Source organism: Gambusia affinis, linkage group LG14 (genome assembly GCF_019740435.1).
Source record: "Gambusia affinis linkage group LG14, SWU_Gaff_1.0, whole genome shotgun sequence".
Lineage (NCBI taxonomy): Eukaryota > Metazoa > Chordata > Actinopteri > Cyprinodontiformes > Poeciliidae > Gambusia > Gambusia affinis.
In genome coordinates, this window is record NC_057881.1 from 19,378,112 (window position 1) to 19,391,981 (window position 13,870).

Genomic DNA, 13,870 nt, shown 5'->3' on the forward strand with positions numbered 1-13,870 from the left:
TGTAAATAAAGTAATACAAACATTTAACAGCTGAATAATTTATTAAACTTATGGCTTAATATTTTTAATAAAAGCACCTTTCACAGCTTCAAGTCTTGTTGGGCACGTCTCTCTAAGCTTGGGAGATTTTATTCAGGAAATTGTTTTGACAAAGATCAGTTTTCTGTAGATCATTGCAAGCCTGTTAATATTGGATGGATAGCATAGAAAGCCACATCTAGGTCTTTTCAGAGAGGTATTCTAGCAATGCCATGCAGTCTGTCTGAGGTGCAGACAGAGCACTTGGTGAAGGTTTTGCAGAAGACTTTCTTTGTGATTTTGCTGCTACTAACTCAACTTCTAAGGACAGTTCCTGCTAAAACATCCCATGACAATGTTTGACAGTGGGGATGGTGTCAGCAAGAAATGAGGAGTTTCCTTTTTTTTTCGGACAAAATGCTTGGAGTATACAGGAGAAAAAAATCCTGCTACGTGACTGATAAGATGAGCGGAGTCTGTCCTATTGATGGATTGCATTAGGAACGTTGGATCTTGTGGATGGCTCTTCTAACTTCACAAGAGAGCTGTGCAGCTTTCCCCATCAGTAAGACATAGATTTTTTTGACCAGGTTCTTTCCGTAGGAAGAACCTGGTCAAAAGTTAGATTGAGCTCCCGTGTCTGAGGAAGGTCTAGGTAGTTCAAAATTTCTTCGATGTCCAAATAAGAGAGACCTCCAGACATTTTGGGACATTTAATGGAGTCTGTATTTTTTGTCCCTTGGTTTAAGCTCTGACTAGCACCATCAGCTACCCAACCTTAAATAGACAAGTGTGTTCCATACAAAAATGTCTGAAAACATGTCTGCACTTTGTCATCACAGATTGTTTTGTGAACTGTACTTAATGTGGTTTCAAGTCTTTAACCGAATGAGGTAAAAATTAAGGATTGTCAATACCATTTGGTTTCATGTCAAGTGATACTTGAGCATTTTCTGATTATTTATAAAAATCTGTATTGACAAAGACAGGTAAGTCGACATGCAGAAGTTAAGCACACAGATGCAGTGGGTTTATAACGGGTGCAAAATGGCATTAAGTTGGGACAGAAATGTACAGAGTGAGAAGAGAACAGGGGTAAAATTGATCCACAGTCCTTTAAGCATTGCTCTATGTAAACATCAGTGTTGTCAGTTTCCACAACTTCTGTCTTCAGTATGGCACTTTACAATATGGACTCGAGCAGAATAAGTTTTTAGTATTTATTTATTCATTTATTTGTTGTTTTCTTCTATTTATACATAATGACTCTACTTAATCAACGTACTACTTAAGCAAGCTTCGCATTTAAGGCCCAATCAGAAGGCAGATTGACCTGTCCCAATGTGCACTCCATGGCTCCCAGGAAGTCTGCGTCACGGAGGCCGTTGTTTCCAGAGCTGATGTCGTGCAGCTCGAATCGAAGCCTCTGGACCTCCTCGAAGTAGTAATCTACCAGGAAGATCTTAGAGAAGACGGGGCTGCTGCTGCTACGGATCACTTCGGTGCGATCCACCTGCACACACACACGCGCGCGCGGTTAAACACATGACACGCATGAGTAAATCTGACAAAATTAAAATAAAGCAAAACATGTTCTTATGAGAATAGTAACCTTGAAAAGTGACAAACGTTTACATGACCGTGGGTGAGAGTGTTGACTAAGCAAATTCTGGTCATGTTTAGGGATACAAACAATATTCCCTTTAAAGGACTTCTACTCTGATCAAATTTCAATAAACTGGCTTGTTCTGTCAACTGGGTTAAATTTAACTATAGTTATGAGGGATTCAATGTGTTTGAAAATCAAATGTAAATAGTTTTGTATTATTTTGATAAAAAAAATCCATTAAAAAAAACAAACAATGAGCTCTTCTGATATAATTACATTCACTCAAATATCAAGCTTTTAATACTCCTGTTAATACAAATTGAAGTTAGTTCTGTTTAAATTATGCCTCAGGACACGTAGGGGCAACAACACACATAAACAAATTGGCTCAATGCAAAACACTATGCAGAACAGATAACTCCGCTCATCTCCCCAAACACACCGTCCCCATGGCGGAGAAAGGCGGTGGCTCCATCACCATTATTTCCCGGGTCACTTTAAATAGACTTCTTTATATTCATGCGTGCCGAAGTATGAAACTCTCACTGAGCATCCAGCACACTGCAACTCTGTATCGACTGTGAGCTTTGCCAGACTTTTCAGCTCTGCAGCAATTACCACAAATAGCCATTACTGCATTGTTTGCACTTATCAACTTGAGGACTGCAAACATTGATTTTTCTTGATGCTTTAGAAAAATCCCACTAGCTGTTTGACTACACAGAAATCCGACTGGAGCTGCAGCATTGATCTCAGATTTTCTTCTCTCTGACTGCCTGACACAGAAAGGATCAGAGTGCCAAATTAAAGTCCGTCACAGCGCTGACAACAAAAAGCTCGAGAACACTGGCAGAAACGAACGTCCACTTTAAAAAAAATTTTTTTTTTTCCTTTCTTCTTTTTTGAATCGCTCATAACCCTGTGGTTCACACACAAGCACAAAAAAACAAAACAAGAAAAAGTTAAATATAACAGAGCATACACCAGATGTTGCCCACTTTTTAACCTCACCTCAATGAGTTGGCAACTCACTGAAGCACAAAACGTCTTCAACGCATTAAATATGCACAAACACACCCAGCTGCTTCCCAACAACAATCCAATTAAGGAAGTAATTCTGATCGGCACAGATTGTCCATTCTCAGATCCACACACACACACACACACACACACGCACACGCACACACACACACACATGAATTCTCTCTCTTTTTTTTCTTTTCCATATGAATAAACACACAGACACTACTATGCTGCACAAAGTAGCTTTTTCTGGACTCCCCTGAGATACAGTTGCCTAACACTGCACTACTTTTTTGAGTACTTGATCTTGAGCCTCGGTGGAAAAAGCACTGCTTTTTGTAAGTCTGTGAGAGTTTGAGTGAGGAAGTTTTTCTGACTTTATGTGTCACGCTTGAGTTTGTGTTTTGACACGCGTCTGCTAGACCCCCAGCCTCTGTAGAACAAGAATTTGACAAAAAAAAAAAAAAAATGCAATGGATATTTACAAGTGACAAATTGCAAAGATGTCTGACTTAATTAGAAGATCGTTGGGAATTACTTTCATCTGAAAAGAGGATTATGTAACACTGAGCAACAGCCCAGTCCTTTAGCGCAGCTTAGATGCGTCTGATGTCTCTTGTTCAGGAGTGGCACACAATAAATGCGATAGCTGTAGTCCATGCCCCTGATGAGACAGTGTGTGACTTTAGCTTTAATCAATACCGTATGAATCGGTCCTAGCCTCTCCAATTCTTGTTGCCTAGGAACCTTTTCTGTCAGTTTTTTCTTCCACCCAACTTTACATTAACATATTTGGATACAGCTGTCCTTTTACACTGTATCAGTGGTGTTTGGTGAGCAAGGCAGCAGTTTTCCTCATAAGACATAACATATGATTTCTATATTAGATTTCATAATAAAAAAAAAGATGTCACTCTGTGAAATGAACTTGTATAAATTTCACTTTTTGAACTGATTGAAAATAATTAATTTTTCAATTATATTCTATATTACTGACACAGACTTGCATCTACACTGTACATTGAAAAGCAAAGACACACAATCTGTGGCCTGTTTAACTCAGAAAAAAAAACAAATGAAAATTGGCTTATTCTAAAAATCCATTAGGATTTATCTTTTTCCTAACGTTGGATTTTAATTATGCTCAGATAGTCTTTTGTCTAGTCCATTAGAAAGGGCCAGGAAGGCACGTGTGCCTCCCTGATAACTGGAAATGGAGTGGAACACCAGTTATCCATTGCCACAGCCAAAACAACCTACACAGAAAAGATGTTTCCTCCATTTATTTGGGACCTCTTTAGCTTCGAATGAGGCCAATAAAACTGAAAATGTGGGTTTGAGGGTCTGATTGCTTTCATTACCAACAACAACAACAACAAAACAGAATACACTGCATCTGTTAAAAGGGCATTTGCTAGATAAACAAAGTCTAGACTATGCTTGTAGCAAAGGCTGGGATTCCAGTTGAGCTGCATGATAATTAGGACACGTAGCTCCACACAAGCTAAAAGGAAAACAACACAACGCACTCATAGTCTGAAATGGTAGCTTGAATTTTCTAATTTAATGCCATAATTTCACTAATCATTACTTCAGCGGAGTGCGTGGATCATCCCAATACCCATAGTGGTACTTAGACTGCCCCTGGTGGCACTCAAAAGAAATTTTGGTATCAATTATTTTAACCAGTTAGCTCTCTGACATATTTCAGCACTTTACCAAAACACCATTTAATTGGTGTTTTCGTGTCAATTCTGCCTCTGTAAATAACTGAATTTGCACCAAATATGAGGCACGAAACATCCACAACAGTCATTTTGTGCTCGTCAAAGTAGCATTTTCTCGTTCCTTCTAACAAATCCTTTTTATCTCAATAGATACTCTGCTCACAAATCTACTTTGTGAGCAGAGTAGATTTCAAATGGCATATAGTGCTGTCTTGAGCACTGTCAGGCGAAATCACCAAGGTCTGACTTTTTTGCACTGAATCAGCATCAACAGAGTAATCAATCATAATGAAAACATGACAAAGCAATTTGACTGTCTTGTTCATCAAAAAGGATATCAGGACTTTTCATTTTGATCATGCTGACACTTTCTTTGACATGAAAACTTGCTTTTGAGGAATGACAAATCAAGTTTTAACAAGAGATGGACTAACTGTTGTGCAAATATTAATAGTGATGTGAGAAAATCGTCAAAGAGCCTGGGAAAGATTCATTTCACATTAAGGTGAATAAAATCAATAAACTAAACAAAAATAAAGTACTAAACAATAATACACCAAAATGAAACAGCCTGATGTTTACATAGAAGTGATTTCAGATTACTTATTTACTTTTTTCAATGTTTGAGCTAAATGTTATCATCTTTATAATTATTTAAGACCCAGTTTTCTCAAATGCACAACTGCTATTTTTGGACTTAAATGACTTAACACCTTGTAATAACATTAAAAGTCAGTATTTTAACAAAGAGATGTCAAAATATATCCATTGTCTTCCATCAAATATTATAAATTACTCCATTGTACGTGTGACATTCACTGTAATCCATAGAGGAGCAACATTAGGAGTTGCTTTGACAAGTCACTGCCACTTCGCTTAATATTCAGAATGCTTTATAGCATTCTGAGTAGGTAAGAACACTTAAGAATGACAAACTCCTGATTCACTCCTGGCCTCACCATTAAACCTTCATTTTCAAAGTACGAAATAGCCGTTCGCAACTGGAGACTCATTTGAGCGGAGCGGCATCTCTCTCATTATCCTCTCTCCATTTTCATCGTACCTCAAACCACTGGCCGTGTGACTGCATTTTCAGCACCACGCACGGGTCGGGTTTGGAGAGGGCGTCGCGGTCCGAGATCCCCCGGCAGGCCACTCTCAGCTCCACTTTGGTCAGGCATGGGGAGCTGATGAAGCCCAGCGTGGCCTCTGCAGACTCATAGATGTTACTCATGATGGCCGTGCAATCGCACACTGAACGGAAAGAGAGGAAAAAGGAGAACTTGTTTATACAACATACAGTATAGATAGATAGATAGATAGATAGATAGATAGATAGATAGATAGATAGATAGATAGATAGATAGATAGATAGATAGATAGATAGATAGATAGATAGATAGATAGATAGATAGATAGATAGATAGATAGATAGATAGATAGATAGATAGATAGATAGATAGATAGATAGATAGATAGATAGATAGATAGATAGATAGATAGATCACTTTTTATTGACTGTCACAAAATACTGCAGTGTTGTGAATTATAAGGGGAAGGAACAAAAATTTTTTTTAAATTTCTATCAGCTTTGAAAATCTTGAGATAATTTTTTTTTGTCTATATTTATTTTTCAATACAAATAAGTCGATAAATAAAAAACTGCCTCACAGTCTAATGCTGTCAAGACAACTATTATGGAATTTATAAATTATAAAATGGAAGCCAAAGATCTGTTTGCCAAATTGAATCCATCTTGTTAATATCCACCTGAGACAAACCTTAGTTCTACATAGGACGTGTAACGCATGTTTTTGGTCTAATTGGGTTCCAAAACCTAAAAACACGAAGACAGCCCTGGCCTATACGTTGCACCCGCCGAGCCTCAGCATGATCCATACACATGCTTTACTGTGGGATAGCATCTTCAGGGCTGGATGCGTTATTGGTTTTTCAACATACGTTTTGAACATAAGGCATGGGGAGCTGCCTTATGTTCAAGGCCCATATCATATGTTTGCTTTATTTAAGTGTTTACTATGTCTAGCTTTCTGTTGTCAAGGACTTGAGGGAGGATGGATGGATGGATGGATGGATGGATGGATGGATGGATGGATGGATGGATGGATGGATGGATGGATGGATGGATGGATGGATGGATGCAGTACATCTGAGCTGTCGTCTGTCTGGAATAAAGCAGATGCAGAGGGTCTGACTAAGCAAACAGAGCTCGAACTGTCAGGACAAGGTCAGGACTCTGAAGCTACTCAGTTTCGGGCACAGTGCTCAAATGCACACAAAAAAAAAACACGTGTAACATACGCAACAAACACACACGCACTTGCACATCCTGAATGCAACACATAAGTTTAAGTCTATCGGAACGCTGATGATTGCAAATGCGCACCAACACACACACACACACACACACACACACACACAAGGGCGCTGTGAGCGGCGCTGAGTCTCCGGTACACGAGAGATATGTCCCTCCTCGGGTTTCCACAGTCTGCATAGTGTTTCCTGTCCCTGAATAGAACATTCTATAGAATGTAATCACAGCAACGCTGACATTATTCTAATATCATGTCGACTGAATTGATAATAATTCGTCGCATTTTACAGTGAAACATGTAAAATGGAGTACAGATAACTATGATAAAGCCTACCAGAAGTTTTAAATTGGATTGTGCCACAGCATTCCTTATGATATAGTTAAGATATGAGGCATAATTATCAGTATATATATATATATATATATATATATATATATATATATATATATATATATATATATATATATATATATATATATATATATATATATATATATATATATATGAGGACAAATGTCTAATGGGTTAACAGGGATCACATCTATCAGCCTCCCACACAGGTGTTTTCAAACATTCTGCGCAATAAGGCTTTCTCTCAGGACTGTGTGGGTGTGTGCAAATTCAGCTCCGCATTCTTCTGTGGAGTTGCTGCACCTGTTTCAGTTTTTACGCCTCTACAAAAGGTACCCTGGTAATTCCCAGCATAACCTAAAGCCCTGTCTGCAGCCTTCAAAAGAAGCTGCACAGGAGCTTTGAGGGATTAGTTCAGCGTGTTGGCGCGATGTTTGGAGCACCTGCTTTGAATGTTAGTCGCCCGACTTCACAGCCCATTCTCACGATAAGACAATAAAAGCTGACACATAGTGGAAATTATTTATTACTGCTGATGTCTCGGATCAGTTCACTTTTATCCAGGTGTGAGATTTCTCTAGTATCTTAGATTCATCTGGAACACAACTGATGCCCCAGTGGGCTCAAGAAACTGAGATTTCTAACATTCATACCAGGAAAATCTATTAATGTAGGTCGAATCCTTTTTTTAAGCCTACCGTATACATTTTTTAACAGTTAATTCCAACCAAACACTGAGAAAAGGTGAGTTAAAGCATAAAATATGCTGGGTTGGACAGGAGTGGAACCTGGGCCTCCTGGGTTATAGCGACTAAAAATAAAGGATACTTTTTTCCGCCTGTCAAAACATGCAATTTAGAGCAGCTTTAAAGGCTATGGGATCATTTTCCCTTTAAAAACTTTAGGATTTGTGAGTTGCCACAAACGTCCGTATATTTTTACAAAAATGATATGCAAAGTAGAGCATCAGTATGAATTGCAAGAAAAATTTGACTTGGTTTTCTAATCTCTTCACGGATAAAATATTGAAAAGTGTGCATCTGAATTCATCCCCTTTAGTCAGAGCTTTGCAAAACTTGCACTTTAATTACAACTGCAAATCTTTTGGGTCGTGTCTCTACCTGATTCACACATCTAAAAACAGAATTTAACTCAGTATTAGGTTGTATTTTTTTTTTTTAGCTAAATCCAACCTCCCATTCACTTTGACCATTATAATGGTACTTTTCATCTCTTTCTTTCACCAAGGACTTTCTTATTTTCGCCACTCAAATCCAGGGTGAATGATTCTGTCCTGTCCTCAGTTTCTCCCAGCTGAGCACAAAATTTATGGAGCTCCTCCAGAGTTACCGTGTGCCTCAGTTCAGGTGGACGACCATGTTTGCAGCTGTTTTGTATTTGTTCTGTTTTCAAATGACGGATTAAACAGGGCAGATGATGAGATAATGTTTCTTCACCTTCGAACTGATGCACTACTTTGTGTTGGTCTATCATGAACCAAAAATACAGTAAAATACATTTTTGTTTTGGGCTTGCAATTTGATAAAAAGTGCATATACGTAAAATTATGATATTTTTTTTTTCAGCTGCTTATTGTAATAAAAGCAAATATTTCAGTTGCAAGTTCAGAGCTAGCCACAACTCTACCTCCGTTTGTCTCTCTGTAATAAATATGAAACTACAAGTGGGAGCTGTTAATTTTAAACAGACATAAAGGCTGGAGCTGGAAACAAAACAACTCGGCTCAGTTCTGGCTCGCTGCTACGAAGAAGCAAAATTAGCAAACCAGATCTTCTCAAGCTCGCAAATTAACAAGTTATGTTAAATAAATGAATGCGCCACATAATCGGGTGTAAAAATGACGGCGCGTTAATCAGTGGCCTGAAGAGGTGTTGATGGGCTTGTTTTTAACATCTCGACTGAGATGTATCCGGCCAAACTGTTCCCTCGTTGCAAGCCTCACGTTTGGCAATTTACGACAAACGAAGTAACTTGTAAAATGTTGAATCGTTTTCTTTTCGAGTCACACAAACAGAGTTCTATTTTTCAGTGTGTATTGTGAAAACCTAAACCCTTCTCTGACCCTGGGTACAGTTAACCTAAGTTGAAGGAAGAACACAGGTTCAGTGCTCCAGATGATACCAGCTGAATTTTAATGATGCGGTCTAGTAGTACCATCCTGAGGGAACGAAGCTCTTAGAACTGGGTCTGACTCTGACCTGAATGTCTCTCCCTCTCTCCATCCTCCATAATTCATGTTCTAACTGTGTGTGTGCGCGTGTGAGTATTTTTAGCTAAGCACAGTGAACAGGCTGTGTACAGACAAACAGACGTGGACAGAGCCACATGGCAGGTGTGTGACATACAGCCGACCTGTGAAGGAGAGAAGTTTCACTGGTTGTGGCTCCACTACTTCAGCCTCAGTGTGGAAATGTGTGCGCGTGTTTGTGTGTGTGTGTGTGGGTGGGTGGAAGCAGATGCCTGTCTGTTCTGGTTGACAGCAGATGACACTGATAGTGAAGGGAGATGTGGAAGATTTCCACATTCATCTTCTGGGTGCAGAGTCTGTCCTTGCAGCCCAGCAAAGCATCAGCTGTCACATGCGTTACACACTGGCGGAGGTGACAATTAATTTTCACATTGCACCTCATCATAGGATCTCACACTACCGTCAGTGCTCTGAAAAACACTCCAGTCAACTGCTTAATTTTGACATTTAAGTGCCGTATTGCTCATTGATGGTGCAAAAACACCAGAACACAATTGGACTGTGAGCAGTGAAAGAAATGAGAAGGGATGTTTGAGAAAACTTAAACTTAAATCATGTGGAAAATCAGTAATCATTAGAGAGAATAATGAAACCTCATAAATCAAATACAAGATGAGCAAACTAAACATATATATATATATATATATATATATATATATATATATATATATATATATATATATATATATATATATATATATATATATATATATATATATATATATATATATTGATTGAATATATATTGAATTCAATTAGAAGGTGTGTCGAAACTTTTGGTCTGTACTGTATATAAACAATACAATATTTTAAGGAAATTTAATTTTGTTCAAAACATTTCTAAAATACAGATATTCAACTATTACAAATATGAGTTTATGTGTCCTAATTCTGAAACCGGACACAAAGAGAGATTTGCTCATAGAAAGGCCCTGCCAATCAAATACTGTCTCTTTGCACTTCGCCATTTGCACATATTTAAAGGAGGCGGAAAGCATGCCTTTAGGGTAAAGCCTGCCAGTATTTATGCCAATTACGACGAGAGTCAGAAGAGCTGTGTGTTATGCTCTAAATGCCTGGTAAAAATACCATCTGCTGAAAGCAGGGAAGTAAAGATTTTGTTACAAGTGACTAAAGAAAAAGTAAAAAGCAATGTTTTATTGTTCTAGTTTTTTATTCTCTATCTAACAAATGATTGTTCACAGTGGAACCTGAATCCCACTTAATCTCTTAGTCCTCAATCGCAACATACAGGTGTCAAGTATAGGGCAATCCCCACTGATTCTGTGCAGCAGGTTATAAATTCAGACTCTTCTTTTGCAAACCTAAAATAAGACTAGGAAATGTAATGTAAATGCTGAAGCAAGTCTTCAGATGTATTCTGCATCAGTGTTAAAGCTGCAGTTGCAAACTCTTTTAAAAATATGCTTTTATATATTTATTAAAACCGTCCACATGCCGTAACATGAGACAGGTATTCTGCGGAAATGTCAGGCTCCTTTGCCTCCTTCCTCCCTGCCATCTGCAGAAATATAGCACTCCTGGTCAGAAAAAAAAACAATCAGAGAAGGATGAAGGTCTTTGCACTGTCAACCACCCTTGTGTACGTGCCACTCATGACTGCCGGTTTGCTACAGCAGAGAAACAACTTACCATTCCAGGAAAACTGTATGGTATGTTATGTACTTACCATACAGTATGTAACTTACTGTTACGTGCTGTATGTAAAGCGAGTGGAAGGGTGTGAGCAGTGTACACAAGTATGATTGACATTGGGAAGACTCTCCTCTTAGCTCTGATTGGGTGTTTCTGGTTGGGATCATTGCATTTCTACTGATCTCAGTTGGACCATAGGAAGGAGGCAGAGCAGCTTGATTTTTTTCCCCCCAGCCTATCTGTGAAAACATATTTTCTATAAGTTACCTATGGCCGCTTTAATGATTTTCAACTAAAATAGTAGAAATGTCATTTTTCTATTCAATACATTTTACCAATGGAGCCATTATTATAATGATTTTTACTATTATGAATACATAGATATTTGTTTGTTATTGTCTCCAGTTCTTCTCAACAAGTATAACAGAAAAAGAAACATTATTGTGAAGAAACCATAAAAACTCCTTCTTTAGCATGACTGATTCGAAAATATCCAAGTGAAAAAAACTTAATATACATTTACTGACATGTTAATATATGTTTGTTTATATATGTTTGCATATTTTCAGTAATCACTAACACACTTCAAGTACGATTATGCATAAGAATAGCAAGGCCAGTTTTTTTTGTTTTCTTTTCAATAATCAGAACGTCATTGTCTTCTTTTGTTTCCATCTTCCAGGTCTAATGATTGTTTGGCCATCTTGGAGTGAAAGTTAATGTAGTAGTATAAAAAGTATATGACTGCCCTCAAATGGCCAAGTTATTATAGTTGAATTCTCAGAAAATATCTCAACTTCACTGCCATGTCTACCACTTTGAGCAGTCAGCACTTAGAGTGACTCTTTTGTTGATGCAGACAGAGCATCTGCATAATGCAGCATGAGATTAATTACTATTATAAGATCATCAACTGCATCTCTTAGTTGCAATGTTGATGGCATAGAATTCATTGACACGTTAAAAAGTTCGTGACCACCTGGTTTGGCTGGATGTTGACTTATGTTTGAAACAGTATTCCACATGTGAAAGGGCGATGATCTCAAATGTCATATGAAGCTAAATGCAACACAACAGCGAGATGCAAGGAAGACAGTTTGTCGGATTTATTGGTAAGCAATAAAAACCGGTAAATTCCATTACTTTATTGAAACCCCAACATGTACTTTGGGATTCCCACTTTTTAAATATTCCTCTCTGCATTTGACTGCAATATTTTCACAGAGGCAGCCATCAGCCAACAGATTCAACAGAGTCTGACTTTTTTTAAGCAGTTCTCAAATAAAAACTCGACTGGTTGCAGAGTTGGGGTTAGAGCCCTGAGTGCCCTCTTCTCTGCACACTGTGACAATCACCAGCTCCACTGCCTTGACCATTGCCGGTGTGTGAGTGTGACCGCTCACCTTCATATATAAGCGAAACAGCGACTCTGACAGATATTGCCATCAACACTGCAGTCGCAGGAAAGTGTGTGACACCATCTATAATTGCTTGGTCACATATTGATTATCAGACAGATAGAGGGGTTGAATTCACAAGCACCTTGTCCTATAAAAGCGGTACGCGGCATTCGCTGAAAAGCAGACATAATCATAAAATCTCACCAGGATGGAGAAAAGCAGAAAAGAACATGAAAGAGGAAAACTTTTTCACTGAAGTTCCAGCGGTACTAGAGCTGAAATATGAGGACGAATGTGGAGAGTTTGGGAGGAAGAGAGGGGATTAGTAAGACTGATTCTGAGAGAAAAGAAGAAAAGAGGTAACTGGGGAAGGATGAATCAGAGCATGACACAAGTGAAGCAAAAATGTGGATCTTCATGGAGCACATCTTTTCTTCTGAAAGTGTTATATTAATTAATATTTTTTTTCTTGGTAAAAAAAAAATTTGTGATTTTATTTCACTGAAATTTGTTTATCTTCAAAGTCAATTAAAATGCTAAACTAAATTGTTTTTTTTATTCCTTTTCTTTCTTTTCCTTCATATACAAGTTTACATCATAAGCGGTTTGTTTTCACGGGTATGTAGTATTGTTAATTTATACAGAGGAAATAGCAGTCTATTGCCAGAGATTGCAGTGGGGAAACTCACCTCAGGGTCCTGGAGGAAAGATCCGAGCGGAGCAGAAGAACTTCACCCCCGTTCACTCAACAATCAGGAATACCTGACCGCCTCCGGACCCATCTCACTCTTGTTGTGCAGCTATGTTTCCCCCTTCAAACCCCCTCCTATACTGTACTCACATTCGCACACCCACTCCCACCTCTACCCTCTCCTGCACTGCAGAGCTCGAGCAGTTTTTTGGGGCGCTGACTAGAGAAGCGGAGATGAACAGCCTCTGCTTCCAGATCGGAGAGGATTCGCTCGCACGGTTCTGCTCCGGTCGCAAGATGTAGAGGAGGAGGGACGGCGCGCCACTTAACAGGAGTTTGTAATCCGCTGGCTCCATCGGGGGCCGCAGGGAGCGCACCCTATACCAAGGGACCAGCGGACACTCATCGCGGTGTTTTATCGCCATCTAGTGGTTGCTTGAGGAACGCTTTTCCATTAGAAAAGCACCCCCAAAAAAAACTGGTTCTCTGCTGCTCAGCTTTGATTGGCTGCGATGCGCTTCACTGGTTTCATAATAGGGACTGACCACACACCTGAGACCGCTTAGGAGCTGAAGTTCACAGTGTTCCCAGCAGATTCGTCCCCTGAGATAAATTTAATGTGCTCAGAAGCCACGCGCATGACTGAATTATCTGCGTAATAATTCAAAATGGAAACAGCACAAAATCCACGTTTTTATTTCTTAATTTGACTATCAATATGTTATTGTAAAACACATCGTTAAACTTAAACCAGTCAGACAGGGATAACACATTTGAACACATTTTATTT

The 13,870-nt window shown here is 38.7% G+C and overlaps 1 protein-coding gene across 2 annotated transcripts in view; it reads right to left on the reverse strand.

Moving 5' to 3' along the window:
* Positions 1 to 13,437, reverse strand: part of cpne4b (copine IVb) — a 36,929-nt gene extending 23,492 nt beyond the window's left edge. Inside the window, exons 1-3 of one of the 2 annotated variants that reach the window (XM_044138389.1) lie at positions 13,079 to 13,437; positions 5,441 to 5,631; positions 1,352 to 1,531 (exon numbers count right to left, since the gene is read on the reverse strand). In XM_044138389.1, coding sequence (XP_043994324.1) covers positions 1,352 to 1,531; positions 5,441 to 5,611 — 351 coding nt within the window. In that variant the 5' untranslated portion in view covers positions 5,612 to 5,631; positions 13,079 to 13,437. The remainder of the gene's footprint in view (positions 1 to 1,351; positions 1,532 to 5,440; positions 5,632 to 13,078) is intronic. The other variant, XM_044138390.1, reaches the window with a different exon arrangement.
* Positions 13,438 to 13,870: the final 433 nt, after the last annotated feature.